The sequence below is a fragment of the Ovis aries genome, chromosome 3 (assembly GCF_016772045.2).
Source record: "Ovis aries strain OAR_USU_Benz2616 breed Rambouillet chromosome 3, ARS-UI_Ramb_v3.0, whole genome shotgun sequence".
In the NCBI taxonomy this organism is placed as follows: domain Eukaryota; kingdom Metazoa; phylum Chordata; class Mammalia; order Artiodactyla; family Bovidae; genus Ovis; species Ovis aries.
In genome coordinates this window covers 37,771,999-37,795,716 of record NC_056056.1, presented here as the reverse complement: position 1 = coordinate 37,795,716, position 23,718 = coordinate 37,771,999, and the positions used below count along the sequence as shown (strand labels likewise).

General features: G+C 50.1%; 1 protein-coding gene across 2 annotated transcripts in view; it reads left to right on the top strand.

Moving 5' to 3' along the window:
- Positions 1-23,718, top strand: part of GALNT14 (polypeptide N-acetylgalactosaminyltransferase 14) — a 219,912-nt gene that overhangs the window by 147,526 nt on the left and 48,668 nt on the right. For both annotated transcript variants that reach the window (XM_012167384.4, XM_004005800.5), the window contains exon 3: positions 19,088-19,186. In XM_012167384.4, coding sequence (XP_012022774.1) covers positions 19,088-19,186 — 99 coding nt within the window. The remainder of the gene's footprint in view (positions 1-19,087; positions 19,187-23,718) is intronic.

Sequence of the window (23,718 nt, the reverse complement as noted above, 5' to 3'; positions counted from 1 at the left end):
AGAATTTTCCAGTGTGAGATTCTGATAGAGCGCCTATGAGTAACCTTGTATTTATCTCCTGGCAAACAGGCATATAGGTTCCTGTAGGGTGTGTCCCTGGCAGCTTTTCTAGATATTGTCAAACATCTAAGGAAGCGTTCATGTTAGCCTTTCTAGAGCCTGAGCAGTGGTATATCACTGTGGTTTAAGTCTGCCTTTCCCTGCTAATCAGTGAAGTGGAGTACCTTTTCCTAGGCATATTAGCTACTTGCATACTTGATCAAGGGTCTTGCCCCTCCCCTGTTCATCTTGCTATGCTCTTTGCCCAGGAACCAAACATGAAGCCTGACTCTTAGTCCTTCCTTAGTCATCTCCTCCTCTTCTGATGAGTTTCTGGCATTTTGTCCTGTATCTGGGCAGCGTGATAAAATGGGGGAAACAGCTGGACTGAGCATGAGAAGAGCTGAGTTTTGTCTAAGTTACTTCCCAACTCCTCAGCTCTCTGGGTATGTTTCTTCACCTGTAAGAAGTAAGAGAGCTTCCCAGGTGATGCAGTGTGAATCTGCCTGTCGATGTAGGAGACATGGGTTTGATCCCTGGATCAGGAAGATCCCCTGGAGAAGGAAATGGCAACCCACTCCAGTATTCTTGCCTGGGAAATCCCATGGACAGAGGAGCCTGGCGGCTACAGTCCATGGGGTTGCAAAGAGTTGAACACGACTGAACAACCGAGTGCAAACACACACACACACACACACACACACACACACACACACACACAAGAAGTGAGAAGTAGCTCAGAGATTATGAATAAGGTGACCTCTAGTTCTGCTGCTGGTGGAATACACTCTGCCAGTACAAGCCAGCAGTGACCCAGAAGTGGCTCAGGTTGGAGGCAATTTCCAGATGCAGGGCTCCCTCTGACTCCGCAGCACCTCCCTGCTCCTCAAAGCCCTGGATTAATCCTTCTTCTCACACGCAGGAGGCAAGGGTCCCACAGAATCCGCAGAACTGTCCTTTTTGCTTGCTGCCGTGGCCATTTCCTTGCATGGCCTCCCCCTCCCTCTCATGCCTTCCCCCCAGTGGAGGTGACCAGACTCCCTTCCATCTGGAGATCCACATGTAAGCTGGTTTAACACCTTCTTTGCACTTATCTGAACATCTCAGGATCTCTTAAACACAAAGACAACAAAACTGTTTGCCCCTGGAGTTGACATGTCACATGGATGGCAACTTGACTGCAAACTGCAAACTGTCCTGCCCACGTTTTTCAGTCTAAGTATAGGAAGTTGGAACATGTGGCTTCTTTCCCTTTAAGACCCAGGATGCTGGCATGTGCAGTTACCATTACCCACTAATACTCTGAAGAACACTTGTGGTGTGATGCCCCTAATGCAGAGAGAAACAAGGCTGGCAGGACTGGCTCGATGAGGCCCAGGGGCTCTCAGGACACCTGCCGCAATTTCTCAGTGATCGGCTGAACCTTGTGGTGAGTCCCTCAGATAAGGAAAATCACATCTTATAGTTATAGGAGACTTTCCTAAGCCCTCTCACATCTCCTGCCCTTGATGTCCTCAGTACCCTCTGGGTGAAGGGTCCATTGTCATTTCTCAGTGGATGAAACAGAGGCCTGGGAAAGGCTACTGGTTGGCTAAGTGGCAGGTAGGTTTCCTCACCATGTGAACTTACAGAAAGAGCATCTTTGCCACTTACCAGCTGATCCTGGTGTGAGTTACTCAACTCCTAAGCCTCAGTTTCCTCATCTTTAAAATGGGAATAATAATGGTACCCAGGGTTGCTGTGGGGGTAAGCAAATCCATCCATGTCAAACGCAGAGCCTGGTCTTTAACTCCTTGTAAGCATGCAGTGACTGTTAGCTGTGGTCATGAGCAGTCAAAGTGGTATTAGTCTGAGGACCAGCATTAGCACTCAGACCCTGGGGTCTTTTCACTGCTCCACAGCTGTAGGCAAAAGCAGGCCCAGGAGGTGGGTGTAGAGACGGTGACTGAAACCAGGAGAACAGGGTGACTGAAACCAGGAGAACGGGGTGACGTGGGTAAGTTTGGAGAGGTCCTGGCTTGGCACCTGCCCCCCATGGTGTTCTCCGAGAGCTAGGTAGGCAGGGGTGGAGGGGACGGGGGCAGGGAAGTTGTGCAGAGAGCGTCCTGCCTCAGCCTTGGCTCTCAGCGCCCAACACTTCACTTGCCTGAATGCCAGACTTACTTTGAAAATGAGAACGTGAGACAAGCCATGAGGCAATCGCAATGCCGCGTCTGATAAAATTTGCGCTCTTCAGATCCCAGGGATAGATGCCAAGGCCAGCAGAGGGAGTGATTTCAGGGCTGGGGGCCAGGAAGTACAAAATGTGTTTGACAAGAGCTGAAAAGAGCAGAGAGGAGATGACAGCTGTGGGTGGGAGAAGCTGTGGGAAGGAGGCCACGCGTGTGGTCCTGGTGACAGACAGTGGGATGAAGTGACATGAGCCCCGGGCCCCAGGGTGCCAGGAAAACTCACTGAGGAATGTGTGATATGATGGAGGAAGGGCTCTGCTGGGGGACCTGTGGAATCATGTAGCAGCCGGGCTTCCATCTGGGCTGGCGAGGGGCACAGTCAGCAGAGGCCCCTTGCGGAGTCCTGGGTGTCCTGGACGCAGTAAGAGGAGCCACTTACGTTGGGTTGAAGCGGATTATATCCAACAGCTCTCACCTCCTGCGCTCACCTCACCTTCCCAGTGACCCTGAAGCCAGCCCCATCAGGCCTCCTTACCTCTGTTCTCTGGTTTTCCCACTTCTCACTGTCCCTCCTTGATTGATTACGTAGACACTTCCTTTTTTCCCCTTGCTGCAAGCCTTGTTGAGCCTGCCTCTCAAGACATCAAGTACCCAGCCTGCTTTCATGTCTCAGGGCAAGCCCACTGCCCACCCTGTGACTCAAGCCAAATCCTTTGGTGTCTGCCCTCCTCGCCCACCCTTGATTTGTTGAGTCTGCCTCCTGGATACCTCTTGGCTTCTGACTTTGCTCCCTGCTCACTGCTGCCCCCTCTACCTGGGTGACAGCAGCAGCCCCCAGCCGCCCTCCCACTGGGCTGTGGTCCCACATCCGTCCATGCCTCCTCCACTGACAGCTTCCCAGAGGCGGATGCATCCAGCCCCATGCAAAGCCCTGCCCTGCTGCCAGCTCACTCCGCCCCTGAAGCCACGCCCACCACAGCCAGGCCCAGGCTTGCAGCTGCCTGACTGTGCAGGAGGGTTCATGCCTTCTCACCTTCTCATCTTCACAGCCCTCTCTGCTCGGGATGCTCTCTCACCTTTCAGGAACCCGGGTGGGTGGGGTCCCCTCTCCAGGGAGACATTGTGCCCCCTCAGGCCAAGTAGGACAGCACCTCCCACTCCCGTGCTCACCTCTGAGCAGCACCCGTTACCCCAGTTTCTCCCCTCCTTGAACGACCTGGGCAGGCATGCTGGCTTATCTTTGCACCCCGCTCCAGAGCCCCAGAGTACCTGGCACTCAGATGCTTCATCAGTCTCAACTGATGACTGATGGATTCAAAGAACACCCCACTGGATTCATTCTCAAACGATCTGAAAACATCAGGGTTTGCAAGTGCAGGCGTGGGAATGAATCCTCAGAGCAGAGGGAGAAAATCAAATCACAGGAAATTTAAAACCACCTTCACTCAACAAAGAATTCTCCGTGTTAGCACATAAATCCAGGACCATAATCAGCCAACATTTATTGATCAAACTATTCCCCTGACACGTGGTAGGCACCTTATATATGTCCTTTCAGTTAAGCCTCACAACAACTTTGCTATGATCCGGGGTTTAGAGAGGAGGAAAGTGACTGCAGTCAGTTGACTATCTGGCCCATGGGAACATCAAGCAGTAGAAACGTGGCCACTACCCATGGAGAAGATGGCACAGCTGTGCAGAAGTGGGAGGGAGGCCAGGGAGTCCATGAAAAGTGCAATGGAGGCGCTAACCTAGGGTGAGCATTGCACAAATGTTATACTGAGGCAGCTGTAGAAAGGATGATGGCTGGATGGGGAGGCATGTGGAGATCATGGTGCAGTTATGACCAAGAAGGAGTGGACTGGGTTATCGGGCTAGAAGGCTCAGGTGAGGGAGCTATTGGGCAGGGCTAACACAATGGTGGGGGCTTTGGGATGCAGCCAAGGTTTAGCTTAGGTAACTACCAAAGGTAAGGAGACTTAGATATGTGAAGCAGAATGTTAGGAAGATTAATGCGGAAGGTTGGGGGGAAGGGATGAGATGAGGTGCAGTCAGAAGGCTGTTTCAGTCCCACAGACCATGAGGGTGGGCCAGGCTCAGGCAGATGGAAGTGAGAATAAAGGGATGGAAGTAAAATTTGGTGCATGACTAACTTGGGGTTGGACCAACCATCTAGAAGGGTGTGGGCAGGCATGAGAAGTCTTGGCTTTTTACCTCCTCAGCTCAGACCTTCCACAAGGCCACCGCTGTGAGTTCCTGGAGAATAAGAGATGTTGGATGCTTGGCCTTCAAGCAGATCATTCCAGATCTCTGTGTGCTGGGTCTTCGCTAGGCTATCTTACCTCAGCTGCTTCAGTTAGAGGAACATTTCCCCCTTCAGGTAAAGGGAAGGAATGACTCTTCTCTGATCCTTTAGCTGGAAGGTCTGATAAATACCAGGAAATAGCTCAGAGAAGATCAAGGGGGGACATCCTTCCTTCTGGACAGCCAGACTTGTGATTTTCCATCTTTTCAGTACCTTCCAGCATGCAGACTTCAAGAGCAAAGACAGAGAGAAAGGTCATTATGAACCAAAGGTTTTCAAGTGAGTGAGCTGGCTGGCCATCAAGGGGCATTCTAGTGGAGCGTGAGCGCTCAGAGCTGGGAGCCAGGCCATCTGGTGTGACATTGAGATGTGGCTGCTTACTGACTCTGACCTCACAGTCTTCTCCATGATGGTCTCAGAGCACTTCCTCAGGGAATGATTGTGCAGATTTAAAGCTCTTGGAAGAATACCTGAGACACAGGGTTCCGTCACTGTTATCTATTATTACTACTGTGTAATGTGATTCAAACAGGACTAAAATAAGACTTGGAGAAGCCCTAGTCTCAGACACTGAGGAATCTTTTTCAGGAAACATTTCAAAAATAAGCCTTGGCCCACCTCCACACTTCCGGGTCCTGGCTAGACTCTGCATTTGTCTTTTGAGAACATGCTCCCCTGCACACACACATGCACATATGCGGGCACCCGGTTACCATCTGGGTGGTGCTTGGTACCAACTGACATGGGGCCTGGCAGCATCCCAAGAGAAGCCTCTTTGCAGCTTCCTGAGAACAGCCGATCTTCTTGGAAAAAAGGCGCAGCTACTTCCCTGTGGTTTCCACCAGACCTCAGTGTTCCACTCCCTTCAAAGGGGCTGTTCAACAAAAGACCAAAATTAGTTATCTAGGAAAACACAGTGGTGCAGAGTGGAGCCGTGGTCATTTCTAGGAGGTCTAAATGCGACCAGAGGTGTCTGCATTCTGCAGCTCAGGTGTGTGTCCCAAGCCCAGGTAGCACGTGATTGCTGGGGTGGCAGCAGTGCATGAGGAGATAAAGTGCGGCTGTGCTGTGCTGTGCTCAGTCATTCAGTCATGTCCCACTCTTTGCAACCCCATGGGCTGTAGCCAGCCAGGCTCTTTTGTCCATGGGGATTCTCCAGGCAAGAATACTGGAGTGGGTTACCATGCCCTCCTCCAGGGAATCTTCCCAACTCAGGGATTGAACCCAGGTCTCCCGCATTGCAGGTGGATTCTTTACCATCTGAGCCATCAGGGAAGCCCAAGAATACTGGTGTGCTTAGCCTATCCCATCTCCAAGGGATCTTCTGGACTCAGGAATTGAACCAGGATTTCCTGCATTGCAGGCAGATTCTTTACCAGCTGAGCTACCAGGGAAGCCCAAATTGGGGCTAGTGATTGGAAAAACCATACCAACTCATTCATATCAGCAGCGCCAAAAACGGAGCTGGGGCTGTTGGTTCCAGAGCAAGTGTGGTGATGTCGTGTCTCCTGTGTTTAGTGTCCACACTGTCTGTGGAGGGTGGACATAGGTGCATTGTTGTTTAGTGGGACAAATACTTGAACTATGCTTTCAGATGCCATTTGATATATCTCTGCAGATCTGATCTGTAGAGTTGGGGAAAGGAGGAGATGCTGAGGAAGATTTTCTCAAAATTTAATTTTACAGTTTATAGTGCTTTAAATTATTCTGAGGTTGTGGCCTTTTGAGTATTTAAACTCCCTTTCTTTGATGAAATAACAATGATGCTAGATGATGAGAGTTTTAAAATATATTTTTGCTGCAAAAGAAAATGGTGCAAACCTAATAATGCCCTTGATAATTTTTAAAAATTTTATTTTGCTCACATGAAAGAACCCAGTATCTAGAAACTATTGTCTGACACTAATGTTGAAATTTTAACTTGCGTTATGTACAAGCTTTAGTAATGACCTAGGACAATGTTGTCTAATAGAAATATGTGTAAGCCATGTAGGTAATTTAAAATTTTCTAATAGTCACATTTTAAAAAGTAAAATTTTAAGTGAAATTAGTTTTAATAATATATATTATTTTAACCTGATCACCTGGAGAAGAAAATTGCAACCCTCTCCAGTGTTCTTGCCTGGAAAATCCCATGGACAGAGGAGCCTGAAGGTCTACAGTCCATGAGGTTGCAAAGAGTCAGATACGATAGCCACTAAACCACCAGCATTACCACCATTCATGGGTATCATTTTGACATATAATCAATGTCAAAAAATTACTGATGAAATATCTTATGTTCTGTATCAGCATTGGAAATCTTGTGTGTATTGCACACTTACAGTATATCTCCATTCTGATTTATCTCAAGTGCTCAATAGCCACATGTGGCTGGTGGCTACCATATTGGACAGTGCAGGTCTGGGAGAAGAGAGCATCCGAGCTAACGTCTGGCAGCCCTACTGGATAGGATTTGGTCTCTTCCCTCCCATGTAAGGAAGCATTGTTCATCCCCAGGACTCATTGAACAAGGAGAACATTCCAGCATTTTAAACACAGCTGAGTATTTTCACTGCAACAGAGAATGCCTCAGAACCTCCGCAGACACAAGATGACTATCCCAGAGGTCTTCCTGGACAGCCTGAGCCAGAGGCTCCCTGTTTTCCCCACATGGTACCATTCTCAGTTTGGGTGACTTGTTTGGTCTCCTCTGCAGGACTCACCTTGGCACTTCACCCAACTTTCAGTTCTGCAACTTCCTTGAGCTGGTGTAACCTGTCACTTGGCAAGGGACATTTTTTCCTCTGGCTTTGACCCCATGAAAGCTTCACCTGCTTCCTCCCCCACTCATCCACCCACTCATTATTCAGACGTTTATTATATATGTCTACTGTGTTTAGTCACCGTGCCAGGTACTGAAGTTAGAACTACAAATGAGCCCTGGGTTTCGCTGCAGCTAACCATCAGCAATGGAGACAGAGAAGTAGTTCCCAATGCCTGATCATAAACTGCACCGATGGGGGGAGTGCAGAGTCCTAGGGGAGCACATTAGAAAAGCCTTAGATGTCAAGAAAGGCTTCCGGGGGAAGTACCTTCCAAGCCAGGATTAGAAGAGGAGAAAATAGCCAGGCCTGGGAAAAGAGCAGAATGCATTCCAGACATATGGGAGGGAGGGCAGCACCTTCAGAGGTCCAGAGGGAGAAAGAGCAGGTCAGACAGAACGTGGCTGAAAATTGGAGGATGTGATGGGAGGAGTCATAGGTGGTACCAGGTCACCAAGGATGGTAAGCGGTGATTTGGAGTTTCAACTTTATTTTGTGAGCACTTGGGCAGTGTTGAAACATGTTAAAGATGTACAGTTTGGAATGATCATTCTAGCTGCAGCATGCAGGAGAGATTGGATAGGGATAAAGTCAGCTAGGAAGTGGCTGCAATAATCCAGCAAAGACATGAGGGGAATAGAGAGAAACCGCCAGGTCAGGAGATAAGTAAGAAGGATTGATAGGACTAGGTTTAGTGAGATTGGATGTCGGGGAGATGGAGGCAGGATTTGAGAATATCTCTTGGATTTGGGCACATGGTAGGTGGTGAGTTGGGAAACATGGAAGGGTCAGCAGACTTGGACAAGGTGAGAGAGGCAGAGGGCAGCTGAAAAGGTCATCACATGGGAACATTCAAAAGATGTTCATCAGGTTAAGGTTAGGGTTGGGATCATTAGCAAACAGATAGGAAACTGAAGGCTTAGAAACAAGTGAAATAATCTAAAGAAAAGGAAGATTGAGAAGAGGATGGCTTAAGAGAGAATTTTGGAGGGGAACACCAGGATTTCAGAGGGGAGAAAGAAAAGGAAAACCAAACCAAGAAATAGTTTAAGGAGGGGAGAGCCATGCTAGGGTGATTTCACCAAAGCCAAGGGCAAAGAACCAAACATTTAATGATATGTGTGACCTTCAATATTAACTACTACAGAGTTGACAAGCAAGATAAAGACTGAAAAGTTTCTGTTAGATTTTGCAACATGGATGGCTTCTTGGCCTTTTGGCTAAGATCAAGTGTAGATTGAGTGACACAGAGAAATAATAGGGAGTTTGGTGGGAATGTTTTGAGGGGAGAGGCTGATAAAGGGCACTGGAATTCAGTGGCCAGTAACCCTGTATGGACTGGGGCTGCTGTAAACCATCTGAAAGCACGCCTGTGACCCGCCCCCCTTCCCCCACCCCCAACCAAGCCTAAGTGCTTTAAGGAAACAGTGAGTTCAATAGACAAGAACTAGGAGATCTTAGCTTGGCCACTACCTAGTAGTGTGATCTTGGTGGGTCACTCACTGTTCCGGGCCTCAGTTTACACATCTTAGAAAAAGAGAGCTGGAAGCAGTGTGTTTTAAAATCTGTGTCCTACAAAATTCTGTGTGGTAGGATGTTAGGTGGTTCAGTATATCCCTTAAATATGGAGTTCCCATTATATGTGAAGGATTACAGGGCAAGGGCAAAGCTTGGTAAACAGGGCCTAGTGGAAGTCTCAGTGTACAAGGATGGATCACCAAAAGGGTATTTGAGAATAGTTTTCCAGTATTTCTCACGCAACAAACTTATCTGACTCTTGTAGACTTTCTAAAAATATATATATTTATTTATTTGGCTGTGTCGGGTTTTATTTGCGGAGTGTGGGCTCCAGAGTGCACAGGTTCAGTAGTTGTGGCTTGCAGGCTTAGTTGCCCAAAGACATGTGGGATCTTGGTTCCCTGACCAGGGATAGAACCTGCATCCCTGCATGGAAGACAGATTCTTAACCGCTGGACCACCAGAGAAGGCCCAACTCTTACAGACTTTATTCACAGAGCAGGAATAGACTTCTCTTAGAAATACAGTCCAGAAGCTGACAGTGTAGGAACTGACCACCAGAGGAGCTCTGTGGTCCTTTCCCATCCAGTACGGCAGCGGTCCAGAGGTTATATGGAGCCAAAGAAGGAAAGATCTTCCATCTACTCTGGGCTGCAAAATGGAGGCAGAGACCGAGCCTTTGGGGGCCTCCAGACAACGTGGCCCTTTATATCCTGGTGACTCTCTCCTCCAGTTAGCTTCCCAGTTTGTCAGCAAAGACCCTTTTGGGCATTCTTATAGTACATCACCAGGAAAATGCAGAACTGACTTAGGAGATCACCAGTTGATTTACAGCCTGCAGTTAATAATGATAGTGGAAGTGCTCTAGAATTGTCAGATGTAGGTTTTTCTTATAAACCTGATGCTAATGGAAGTAGGTGGCTAAGAAATCTAGAGGGTCCTCTGAGGAGCGGGAATTGAACTGCAGACCTCGAACTGGCCTGAGAGATAGATTCAACCAAGAACAAGGTGATGGTTGGTACAAGGGAATGTTTTTATTGGCCTAAATAGGCCCACCCTGAGTACAAGTGCTCTGCCAAATGGCCTTGTGTTCTTGGAATGGAGGGATGTCTGTGATGCCATCTAGGTCAATCTTTCTTAACTGAACTTCTGCAAGTGAATCAGGCCTTTAAGCCCTCTGACATCATTGTAGGAAATGCATTAACTTCTCTGTGCATGGAAGGGTACTTACTAGTTATGCACCATCCATGGGAGAAGTGAGAAGAGAGACACTGCAACAATTTTTGCATGGATTGTGATTCATATTAAGAAGTCCTCAAGAGCTGAAATTAGACTGCAGCCATGAAATTAAAAGATGCTTGCTCCTTGGAAGAAAAGCTATGACAAACCTAGAGAGTGTATTTAAAAGCAGAGACATTACTTTGCTGACAAAGGTCTGTATAGTCAAAGCTATAGTTTTTCCAATAGCCATGTATGGATGTGAGAGTTGGACCACAAAGAAAGCTGAGCAGTGAAGAATCAATGCTTTTGAACTGTGGTGCTGGAGAAGACTCTTAAGAGTCCTTTGGTCTGCAAGGAGATCAAACCAATCAATCCTAAAGGAAATCAATCCTAAATATTCATTGGGAGGACTGATGCTGAAGCTGCAATACATTGGCCAACTAAAGCCAAGAGCCGACTCATTAGAAAAGACCCTGATGCTGGGAAATATCGAAGGCAGGACGAGAAGGGGACGATAGAGGAGGAGAAGGGGACGATAGAGGATGAGATGGCTGGATGGCATAACTGACTCAATGGACATCAGCTTGAGCAAGCTCCAGGAGATGGTAAAGGACAGGGAAGCCTGGTGTGCTTCAGTGCGTGGGGTCGCAAAGAGTCAGACATGACTGACCGACTGAACAACAGCAAAAGAACTATGAATATTGGAACAGCCCCGCAGGTTCCCCTTAAGAACGTCCCTCTCTATACGGGGGCCCTAGGAATCCGTACCTAACAACATCCTGATGCCAGCAGAGCATGAATGAAGGGTCCAGTGGAGGTTCTGGAGTTCCATGCTGGGAGAATTGTGATGCCTTTGCATAGCTCTTCCACTAAGTACCCTAGGGGATTTACCTTTGACTCCTCAGGGAGTGAGAAACCCTGGTGAAGTTGGTTTTTCAGGAGCTAAGGGTAATAGGAAAAGGAGTACGTCAAGGCTGTATATTGTCACCCTGCTTATTTAACTTATATGCAGAGTACATCATGAGAAACGCTGGACTGGAAGAAACACAAGCTGGAAACAAGATTGCCGGGAGAAATATCAATAACCTCAGATATGCAGATGACACCACCCTTATGGCAGAAAGTGAAGAGGAGCTAAAAAGCCTCTTGATGAAAGTGAAAGAGGAGAGTGAAAAAGTTGGCTTCAAGCTCAACATTCAGAAAACGAAGATCATGGCATCTGGTCCCATCACTTCATGGGAAATAGATGGGGAAACAGTGGAAACAGTGTCAGACTTTATTTTTTTGGGCTCCAAAATCACTGCAGATGGTGACTGCAGCCATGAAATTAAAAGACGTTTACTCCTTGGAAGAAAAGTTATGACCAATCTAGATAGCATATTCAAAAGCAGAGACATTACTTTGCCAGCTAAGGTCCGTCTAGTCAAGGCTATGGTTTTTCCTGTGGTCATGTATGGATGTGAGAGTTGGACTGTGAAGAAGGCTGAGCGCCGAAGAATTGATGCTTTTGAACTGTGGTGTTGGAGAAGACTCTTGAGAGTCCCTTGGACTGCAAGGAGATCCAACCAGTCCATTCTGAAGGAGATCAGCCCTGGGATTTCTTTGGAAGGAATGATGCTAAAGCTAAAACTCCAGTACTTTGGCCACCTCATGTGAAGAGTTGACTCATTGGAAAAGACTCTGATGCTGGGAGGGATTGGGGGCAGGAGGAGAAGGGGACGACCGAGGATGAGATGGCTGGATGGCATCACCGACTCTATGGACGTGAGTCTGAGTGAACTCCGGGAGTTGGTGATGGACAGGGAGGCCTGGCGTGCTGCAATTCATGGGGTCGCAAAGAGTCAGACACGACTGAGCAACTGAACTGAACTGAACTGAACTGAAGGGTACCCGTATTAATTGTCTGTTGCTACATAACAAATTACCACACAATTTAGTGCCTTAAAATAATGTTTATTGGGATTTCCCTGGTGATCCAATGGTTAAGACTCTGCACTTCCAATGCAGGGGACGTGGGTTCGATCCCTGGTCAGGAAACTAAGGTCCCACATGCCACCAAAAAAATAAGGTGCAGCCAAAAAAAAAAAAAAAGTAATAATAATGCTTATCATTTCAGAGTTTCTGTGGCTCAGGAATTCAGGCATGGCCAAGGTGGGTCTCTCAATAGGCAGTGTTCAAGGTGTCATCTGGGGCTGCAGGTATCTCAAAGCACATCTCAGGGCACGTTTCGGGTTGCAGGGCCCTTTTCCAAGTTCACTGACATGGTTATTGGCAGAATTCATTTCATCACAGGCTATGGACCAGAAGCCCACTCTCAGTTCCTTGCCGCTTGAGGGTCCTCATCATGGCAGCGTGCTTCAGCAAAGCATACTAGCCCAAAAGAGGGAAGTCACCATCTTTTGAAACCTAATCACAAAAGTGACATCCCATCACTTTAACTGTAGTCTGTCTCTTAAAAGCAAGACACCAGGTTCCATCCACAAGGAGGTAGGGGCTGGGGGCCTTCAGCTGCCCAGCCCAGAGCCCAGCCCAGTTCCTAAGCAGTTCACTTCCCGCCCTGGCCCATTTACCTCCTTCCCAGGACACTGCTGCTGCTGCTGCTTCTAAGTCGCTTCAGTCGTGTCCGACTCTGTGCAACCCCATAGACAGCAACCCACCAGGCTTCCCCATCCCTGGGATTCTCCAGGCAAGAACACTGGAGTGGGTTGCCATTTCCTTCCAATGCATGAAAGTGAAAAGTGAAAGTGAAGTCGCTCAGTTGCATCTGACTCTTAGCAACCCCATGGACTGCAGCCTACCAGGCTCCTCCGTCCGTGGGATTTTCCAGGCAAGAGTACTGGAGTGGGGTGCCATTGCCTGCTCCTCCTAGGACATTAGAATTTAATTATGTGCTCAGCAATTCAAAACATGGCAGGGTCAGGGAATTGCAGATCTCACTGTTATCTTAAGCGTCTTTTATGAGATGCAGGATTTCTGTAACACTAAGTGAGAGTGGCTGTGGAGGCAAGGAGTCAGAGCAGTATATGTTTATGTGGATGAACAAATTAATCTGCATGTGAAATCCCAGTGAAATTGACATGAAATAAAAATTTCATGCCTTACAGTGTATCAGTGTTGCCCATGAAATGAGATTAGAAGGAATTTCTGGTTTTACAGCTGTCGTACTTTTTAGACTGCTTGTGTTTTTCGCTTCCGAAGAGTCAAGTTGGAACCTAGAGGCCAGTCACAGATTTGGCATTTCATAGGTTTAGGTCATCTTCCTTTTCCTCCTAGCTGAGAGTGGACTTTCTTGCATAGAACTGAGCTGGGGATGGAGAAGGTGTTCTTGGTCTCCGTGCAGAGGAAGCTGACTTTCTGGGAGAGTCATTGGGCCAAAAGCTCTTCCCCTTTGTCCTTGCTTTGTCACACACATCAGTTTTGGGGAAATGTTGGAGGCAGGGGAATGGGGAGGAGATGTGGTCCCCGTGGGGCCTCTTCTGGGCTCATGTGGAGGACACGGGGGACAGAGATGAAAGTGGGGAGCAAGGGAAGGCTGTGCTGCAACCAGCTGCATGGGAATCTAGGTCATCACTCGCTTGGGGACCGGAAACTAGCCCCACCCCCGCTTTCCATCTTATGCCTGGTTCCCTTGGCCTTTGTGACCTTAGAGTTCAGGCAAGTGGCCCATGTGGAGATGAGAACCTAGCTGTTTTATATGCCTGATCTGGTCTGTGGAGTGAGTGCTAGACCTTCAGAAACTGGAGGGACAAACCATAGCTTTTTTTTTTTTTTTAGTAATTTTTATTTTTTATTTTATTTTATTTTAATTTTAATTTTTTTTTTTAACTTTACAATACTGTATTGGTTTTGCCATACATTGACATGAATCCGCCACGGGTGTACATGAGTTTCAGGTTCACATGCCTCCCAGGGCCTCATTGAAGTCTCCCTGCCCCTGCCTTTTCAGGCTCCATCTGGGTGTTAGGGAGCCTCTGTTAGGATGTTCCTGTGGCAGCTCAGTTGGCAGCGTCCCGGTCTTCCTGTGGCTACCCAGAAATGGCAGGCAACCTGGCCCTCCCTGCGGGGTTCTAGAGCTCGGTCGAAAGTGCACCTTGGGGTGGTGATGGCATGTGGGCCCAGCAGTCCACACAGTGCGCAGGGCACAGAGTACACTGCAGGGACAGCTGGCGGCCAGCGGCACGGAGAGGTGGTGGCTTGGCAACGTGGACGTGCGGCAGGCCTGGGCTCACCAGCTGCAGTGAGTTACCTGATCTCTCTGCGTCTCAGTCTCCTCCTGAGCGAATCCATACAGTGCCTCTCCACGCCACCCCCCCTCCACCCTGGTAGGGCTGTTGCGAGCATTAAACATGCAGGTGCTCAGGACAGCACCTGAGCAGGGATCACTAAATGGTCATTTGAAGACCTTCCCTGAGGCGGATCATTTCTTCACAGCAGTGGCTTTCCAGCTCCCAAGTGATGAGGGCTTGGCCCAGTGTGTCCCACCCCAGGCCTGTTTGATTTCCACTGCGTCACACTGCGTCTTTGCGTGACCTTTCCCCTCTCTCTAACTGCTCTCAGCCTCCCCTCTGGGACACTAGATTTTGCCTTCTGGACACAGAGGATTGTCAGTTCTGGACATATCAGTAACAGTAATTACGCTGTCCTCTCTGCTTCAGAGTTAGAGTCTGCCTCTCCGTCAGTCCCTCCTGCTTTTACACTCGAGAATGAAATCCTGAATGTTTATAATTGATGACCACTTCTTTTCTTCCATAAGGGTGGCATCCTGCAGGGGAAGACTGTGTGTCCAAGAAGCAGAGGACCACGGTTGTAGCCCTGGCAGGCACACCATGGGCAGGCCTGGCAGGAGCCCTCCTGCCTGATGATAAAATGGGGATGAAGATCATCAGAACACTCTGTTTACGGGCCACTGTCAGTTTAATGAGCTTGTGCAATAAAATAAAAGGCATGTGCACACATTACATTTCTGGGTTAACTGACAGCCATCCTCGCTTGGTGTGTTTCTAACATCCCCCCTTTGGCACCTGTTCAGGTGCAGAGACGAGGCGGGGTAGGCAGCAGAGCAGTGATTGGCTGGTGGAGAGGTGGAAAGAGTTGGAAGAAGCTCTGACCCCGTGCCAGGGGTTAGCATCTCAGAGCACCTCTCTGGAAGCATCCTCAGTGGATAACTGATGGTGAACACTCAAGAAATGGATGGTTAGGATGCACTGGGAGACCCACCTGAGCTTGCAGAAATGAAGTCAGTTGACTCTTTAAAAAAAAAAAAAAAAGAAACTACCCATGGAAAATCAGCTCAGAGAAGTGTGCATTATTCAGGAGCTGCTGTGGCAGTCAGGACGGCAGCTCTGGGCTGGCATCTGTCTGCACACACAGCGGTGGTGCCACCCTTCCTCTCCCGATTCCACCCCACCCCCAATCTTTTCTGCTCACAGCTCTTCTCTCCAGCAAAACCCCTGAATCTTTAATAAATTATAAACATGCTTCCTCGTCCGTCTGTCGGCACCAGATCTCAGTGTTGGCAGTTGTCTCCATTCCCCTGGTGCCCCTAATAGATCTCGCTGTTTGATTAATCTTTTAGATCCTCTCACAGAAAGCCCAGCGCCATCTGACTCTCCTCACAGCAACCAGTTTTAAGGACTTTTCCAGGCACCTCAGCCGTGTTGCTGCCAGTGCCTGGGGCCCACCCCTAAGTGGTTCTGCAGCTCCTCCTGGACATTGGAGGGCAGGCAGGTGGCTTGTGCACAGGGCTTGGGAAAGGGGGCCCTGCCCAGCATCAGCTCCTCGGGCTCCTGTGCCTTTACCTGGGTGAGGTCACAGAGGGATGCTAGGGACACATATCACGTTAGAAGTCTTGGAACCTGGGTGCAGCCCATCTCGGCCACTCACCAGACGCAGGACTTTGAGCGAGATCCCGAGCCTCAGTTGTCCTCTGTGGAGTGGAGGTTCTCAGAGGCTGTTGTGAGGGTCAGAGATGAAGGATGAGTCCAGGCACTTGAGCTGTGAGCAGGGGTGGGAGGAAGATACTACCCTGTGCCAGGAGCTGTAAGGCACCTCCCTCCTAGAGCTCACCTTCCCTGGGCCTGTGCACACAGGAGGCTCGCATGGGGCTTCTGCCCTGCCTCCAGGAAGAGCCTCTGTCCTTTATCCTGGAGACACAGGAGGCTGGAGGGGGCTGAGGCCCGGGAGCACAGTGGCACAGGTGCCCACGGAGGCCTGTTACGCTACCAAGTTCAGCCCAGCTTAGGAGGCTGGACTAGGTTGTCTCCAAGCCCCTTCCTTGGCTGAACTCTTGAGTTTGTAGTTCTAGTCCATAAGCATGGAACGTAGCCTGGAGGGACAGTTCAGCCACTGTGTAGTCATAACAGTAATAGTTCTCACCACCATTTATTCAGCAGCTGTGAAATACCACATGTTTTGCCTGTATTCTCTGCAGTCTTCACCTCTTCTCACAGGTGATAACATTGAAGGTCAGAGAAGAGAAAGGACATGTCCAAGGGCACATAGCCAGTTTTTCAGCAGATCCAGGCTTTGCATCAGTGTCACAGCCCAGGTTTCTTTCTCTAACACAGATGCTACGTTCTTTGCTCTCTTCTCCGCCTCTTGCCTCCCAGTGCCCCCACCCACTGCGGGACAGGGCAGAGCCACTGACCGAAGGTGCCTTTCCAGCCCATGCAAGACTTGGCTCCACCCGACGGGAGGAGGAGACTGCAGGCTTCAGTGTGATGTTCAACATCATGATAGTTATTATTTGTCGAGCTAAGTACCTAACATTGTCACAATCTAGGGGGGAAAATCTACAACTTAAAAATTATTTCCAAGTTCCAGATGAGTCTTAGAAAAGTATTAATAAATGTGAACTTCCAGCCACACAGTGGAGCCTCAGCTGCCGAATGATTTTTGCAGCATTTCATTCGAATCAACCACACTTATTGAATGTCAGCTACAATCAAAGCTTCTGATTACTGATGCTTGGAGAAATTTGAGCAGAAGAGCTGTGGGCCCAAGCCCTGTTTTACAGATGAGCAGACAGCAGTCTGGAGAGGTGAGTGGTTGACCCACCATCTCACAGCTGCTCAGTGGTATCCAGACCTCTGGGGCCAGTATTCTGTGAGCTGCTTCCCTGGGCATCTGGCATGCAGGTCCAAAAACTGTGCTGTGATGGGGATGCTGTACCCCATATCTCTCCATCCATCCCTATGTCGCCCTGAGACACAGCACCTCCTCCTCTATGAAGCCTTCTTTACTCCCCATTCGGGGGCCTGCCTCCCTCTGCTCCCCCAGCACCTGTGGGGCCACACTCTCTCCCAGCTGGATGCCTCCAAGGCAGGAAAAGGGGCCCGTCCAGCCTTGCTTAGAGCCTCTGTGTTCAGGGTTTGCTCTTACAGGAAAAAATGTTCAGAATTATCAGGGAGGCCAAATGGGTGTCAGGCCCATTGTCCTAGGATTGAGGTTCTTAAGTGTTTCAGTGCACAGGCTTCTTTGAGAATCTGCAGAATGCTATGGACCATCTTCCCAGGGAAAAAACAAACACATATTCATATACAAGTTTGCAGACTATTTCAGAGGGCTCACAGTCCCCTTGAAGTCCATCCTTGGGTCTCTGGACCCCAAAAGCCCCACACTTGGAAAGAAATGGAAAAACAGGCAGAGGGCATGTTTGACTCGCCAAACATCTCTTATTTACATCCTCATTTACCACCCCTGGAACAGTGAGAAAAGAGAGGCGGCATTACCCAGGGATTGCCCCTGGTGGCTCCGGCCTCACTATGTGTGTTTATTTCCATTATTATAGTAATTTTCAGGCTGCGGGCTACAATTTTCACTTGCAGTGAGGTATTAAATTGAAATTATCCTAGATATAATTGTCATACAAAACCATCCTGGACACAGGGAAATGAATGTCTTTTCAAGACACAGGTTTATTGCATATGCCGAGTTTTAGGGCTCAGCCTCTTTAAACATGCCAGATTTTGGTGTAGGTACTGGGGCAGCAGTAGGTCGGGAATCAGCACGGTGTGGTGGGCTGGAGCTGCTTGCCCAGAACATGGTGAGATCTCGATCGGCACAGACTGGGCTGCGGAGCCTGAGTTTGAGCGTGGACTTGTGCGGCTGCCAGAAACCACTGTGCAATGCCTCAGGGAAGCGGGAGGTCCCACACTGATGTTCTGTTGTTGTTCAGTTGCTCAGTCATATCTGACTGTTTGCGACCCCGGGGGCTGCAGTGTGCCAGACTTCCCTGTCCTTCAGTATCTCCTGGAGTTTGCTCAAAGTCATGTCCATTGAGTCAGCCATCCAACCATCTCATCCTCTGTCACCCCCTTCTCCTCCTGCCCTCCATCTTTCCCCACATCAGGTTTTTTTCTACTGAGTCAGCTGTTTGCATCAGGTGGCCAAAGTATTGGAACTTCAGCTGCAGCATCAGTCCTCCCAGTGAATATTCAGAACTGATTTCCTTTAGGATTGACTGGTTTGATCTCCTTGCTGTCCAAGGAACTCTCAACAGTCTTCTCTAGCACCACAGTTGGAAAAAGCATCCATTCTTCGGGGCTCAGCCTTCTTTAGGGTCTGTGTGTTAGTCGCCCAGTTGTCTCTGACTCTTTGCATTCCCATTGAATATAGCCCGCCAGGCTCCTCGATCCATGGAGTTCTTCAGGCAAGGATACTGGAATGGGTAGCCATTCCCTTCTCCAGAGGATCTTCCCAGCTCAAGGATCGAACCTGGATTTCCTGCATTGCAGGCGGATTCTTTACCATATGAGCCACCAGGGAAGCCCCAGAATGGCCTGTATATCCACTTAATTTGACCCAAGTTCCCCGAGGTTGGTAGGAGATCCTGCTGTAATCATTCTCAGAGCTTCCTTTCCATGCAGTAGGACCAGGTGAGGCTCTGGGGTCTTATGTGGTGCTGTGCAGCTGCGGTGGCCCCACCAGACACCAGGCATCTGTCCACTCCAGTGATGCCCACGGTTCCAGCCCTTTATGTCTGCTCTGTCTCTAAGGTCCTTCCTGCCCTGCTGTCTTTCCTTCTCCAGATGCACCCTGCTGGTGTACTGTGCAGACCTCCCTCCCACCAGCATCATCATCGCCTTCCACAACGAGGCCCGCTCCACCCTGCTCAGAACCATCCGCAGGTAAGAGCCTTCCTGTCTGTCGGCCTCCGGGTCGGCCCTCGGTAAGGGTGTGTCTGCTTACTGGGGACTGGTTCAAGTGTTTCCAAGCACCCGCCAGGCGCTGCTCAGCGCACTCCACGTGTGTCCACTAGGGTGGTCACTCCTCACACTCCTATGAGGGTGGCCTTTATCCTGTTATATGGGAGGAAAGACAGAGGCCGAGGCATTAGGCTACTTATGGAAGGTCACTGACAGTCAGAGGACTTGACCCCAAGGCACTTGTCCTTAACCACTGCACAGGTTGCCTCTAGGACGGAAGTTCACATTTTCACAGCCAGCGAGGAAGCTGGGGCCCTGAGAGGCTGAGTACATCCTCCACCCCCAGCATTCAGCTGGGGTTAGAACTCTGGTCTGCGAGGTGTGCCCAGCCCAGCCCCTGCCCCTCCACTGCCTCCCGCATCCCCACCAGGGACCGTGGTGCAGGTCAGATCAGCCTGAAGGGAACAGCTGATGTCCGCTTTCTTGCCCGTCACCTTGTATTCCAGCCCCGGTCCCCCTCAGGCCTCTCCGTCCACCCTCGGCTCCTCATCAGGGCCAGGCCCTTGCTCTGATTGGTGTTTTCTCGCTGTGTGTGGCCCGCGTGGATTTTCAGTATGCAGCGCCCGCCCTCAGCAGAACTCCCCTTAGAACGCAGTGGGGCCCTGGAGACTTGGCCAGGAAAGCCTCACCTCTCTGCCTCTCAGAAGACCCGGGTCGTGCCAGCTCCCCTTCCCCATGCTGCACCCCGTCCTCTCCTCTGGAGCCCCTCCCATGGCCGCCCTCCCTCCAGCATCACCTGGCCCGCCCCCCTCACTCAGGTCCTCAGCATCACTGGCCCCTTAGGTGGCACCACTGTCACTGAGTCCCCTGGAAGACAGACGCGCCTGAGCTCGTGCTCTCAGGGACTGGCCACTGCGGAGGACACTGAGACTCAGAGACACTAAATTAAGGCCTGCTGCTGCTCAGCTGACGACAGTGAGGCAGAGTTTCGACCCTTGCACTCTGACCTCAGAGTTCTCAGCAGCCTGACAGGGCAAGGCTAGTCCCAGAGGTGGCATTCAGCTTCTATGGGGGAGGAGTTGGCACCGGGATGCCCCCAGTCACACTTCCTGCAGAGCAGGGGGCTGGCCCTGGGGTAAAGTGCCCCACGTCCCTGGGACACAGCCCCTTACAGCCCGTCCCGATCTGCTAGCCCATCACATGGTCAGCTGATCCCAGAGAGAAGGAGGTGAGATTAAATGTGGGCCAAGAGTACGATCAAGCACAGCCAAACTCTTGCCACTTCCATCACCAAGCCACACCTTCTGCTCTCCTTCCCGTACGGGCATGGCTGTGGGCAGGCAGGGCGGTCTGGGTGTTGGGAGGGTGTTGGTAACAGGCTGACTCTGATGGTGGGCAGTGTCTTCAGCACCACCTGTCACTCATGATGCATGTCCACCATGCAGGGCCGCAGTGTCCCTTGGAAACTCAAGAGCGCACAGACCAAATGAGCTGTCTTCAACCTGGCACGTCCCACATCTCTGGGGGCAGCTGTCCGTGCCCAGCTATCCTTGGCCACAGACTGACTGGTTCCTCCTGCCAGCTGCTTGTCCCATCTGCCCTGGTTTCTGCATTCACCCCACAAGCCACTGCCTGATTCAAATTTGATTTCCCATCAAGGCTTCAGCTTTTGACAAGAAAATGTCCCAAGTCACTGTCAGGTGTCACCGTGAGTCTGGACGTAGATTAATAAACTGCCTTTGTGATCTGTGAGCTGGTGCAGTTGTGTGGGGGCACAGGGCTCAGCGGTGGTTCAATTGATGATTTACCTAGTCTCTTCTGCTGAAGGGAGAAGGCGATGGCACCCCACTCCAGTACTCTTGCCTGGAAAATCCCATGGATGGAGGAGCCTGGTAGGCTGCAGTCCATGGGGTCTCGAAGAGTTGGACACGACTGAGCAACTTCACTTTCACTTTTCACCTTCATGCATTGGAGAAGGAAATGGTAACCCACTCCAGTGTTCTTGCCTGGAGAATCCCAGGGACGCGGGAGCCTGGTGGGCTGCCGTCTATGGGGTTGCACAGAGTCAGACGCAACTGAAGCAACTTAGCAGCAGCTTCTGCTGAAGGGAGAATGGAGTTTCTGAACCTTGCAGACAAACCAGGTCCATGGGGGGCAGAGGGAAGTGATTCCACAGTGCCAGACCACAGCCTGCCCCACCATGCAAGGTCGCATCTGGGCATGTCTGCTGGATGTTTCCATGAGGACACCAGAACATCCGAGAGAGGCTCCCTACCTTCTAGGCTGGCCATGCACCCCCATCCCGCTAAGTACACACACACACACACACACTCCCTCAGGGATCTCTTCTGGGCTCCTTCTCTGCATATCTCAACTCTTACTCTTAATGCATTTTCCCAGACGTAATCCTCAGTGAACTGTTGCTGAAGGCCTGTATCCTATTCATGTCTTACCTACCCTCCCTGTTGCATCTGGATCAGTCCTACAGCTTAGAGCTGCCCTGATTAATTGGGATAAAAGACTGAGAACTGTGCTGGCCGAGAGCAGCCATTCCTGGGTCTGTATGGCTCTGGAGCACTTTTAAAGGGGCACACCACCTGGGATCTGAAGACCTGTGTCCAGCCCCCACCCTACCATTTCCTAGCTTTGTGATCTTGGGCATGTTGTTAGCCACACTGGTATTGATGATGATAAAAATACTGTTCATGTTTCAAGTTCTGTCACATTTCCCACATGAAGACATTACCCTGGAATATTTGGAGGCTGTTATAATGTGAGGACCCCGACCCCCCATGTTCCCTTACGCTGTGTTTAAGTTCTCGGGGGCACTTCAGGCACTGCCCCCAGACTCATCCCTTTCAGCTCTAAGACGTATTTCTCTTTTTCTTCCTGCTGTTCCTCCAGCTCTTTATAATAGTAATAATGATACTTTATGATAACAATATTAATATATTAATATTAATGCTGAGTTTTATGGTCCACAGAACACATTCCATCTCGCACTTCATTTGGAGCCCCATCAGGGTCTGTGAAGTCAGGGTGCACATAGTGAATGGAGGCCAAGGCCACAGAGCTGGGAAGTGAAAGAGCCAGGACTCAGGTTTCTGGCTTCCTGGGGGGAATCCAGGGCAGTAGGGGTCTGCCCCAGTGTCTCTGTCCACCAGCTTGAAGGAGGGCCTCCCCAGAGGCCCTGGTGCCCTGCACTCTGGATGGGGAGGGCATACTTTCCAGAAGGCCCCATCACCTGCCAGACACTACACCACACTCTGCTGGGTGCCTTGCTGGCCAAGCCCAGGACCTCTTTTCTGCCTCTCCGGAACTTCAGTGTGAGCCAGCCTCCCCCTTCAGACCCTGTGGTCCATGAAAACTGCAAAATGGGGGCCCAAGAGCCAGGTGTGAACAGATGGTCTTAACATCATCAGTGGGCAGAGTGGAAGTGACTTTTAGGGGTGGAGGCGAGGAAGATTACTTCTGGGAACTTCCACGGCCAGGTGTCACTTGCCTTGGGAATCCAAACTTCCCTTGTAGTCCCTGTTCTGTCGCACAGATAAATCACTAGCCACTGGGAGGGAATTGAATGAAGAGCACTTCTTGTCTGACTTTTGTCATTGATGGAAGAATCTTTTCTAAGGTGTTTTTCATCTTCGAGTGAGTGAGTTGCTCAGTCATGCAACTCCGTGGACTGTAACCCACCAGGTTCCTCTGTCCCTGGAATTCTCCAGGCAAGAACCTGGTATAGGTATGCATTCCCTTCTCCAGGAGATCTTCCAAATCCCAGGGATCGAACCTGGGTCTCCCGCATTGCAGGCAGATTCTTTACCATCCGAGCCACCAGGGAAGACCATTTTTCATCTTTAGTTCTCTAGAATGTGGATGGCTTTGCTGCCAGGCTCTGGCAAGGGAAAGATGCTTGAGGAACTGGGTGGGGAGGACTGAGTTGCCCTCTGGTTCCTCCCACCCAGCACCTGGCCAGGCCTTGGTCCCTCTGCCCATCCCTGCCCAAGTTCCTGCATTAGCCAGGGGAGGGGGCTGGGAAGGTGCTCACGGGGCCACTCAGAGCCAGGCAGAGGCACGATGGGGTGGGCGGTGGGGGGAGGGAGAGAGTCACGGTCTTGATGAGTGAGGGCACTTTTCTCACTTAAGGACAGAGAAAAGCCCTGAACAGCAGTTTCTCTTGACTGCTGCTGCCACGAGTCCTTGTGTATATTTGAGACTTAGGGCCTCCTCTTTCCTTCTGGAGCATCCTCCTGCCCCCTGCCTCCCATGGGAGCTCTGGAACATGGCCAGTTTATATCTTGATTCTCCTCGCTGTGGCTTTTCGTAATAATCTAGATTTAGAGGAGCAGTCTCTCAGATTAAAGTGGTGAAGAAATTGGATGCTGGGGCCAGATATTCCTACTCTGTCCTTACCAGCTGTGTGACATCTGGGCACCTCTTCACCTCTCTGCCTCAGTTTCCTTTTCTGCACAACAGGAATACTGTTAATAACAGCCTCAGAGGATTGTGGCGAGGAG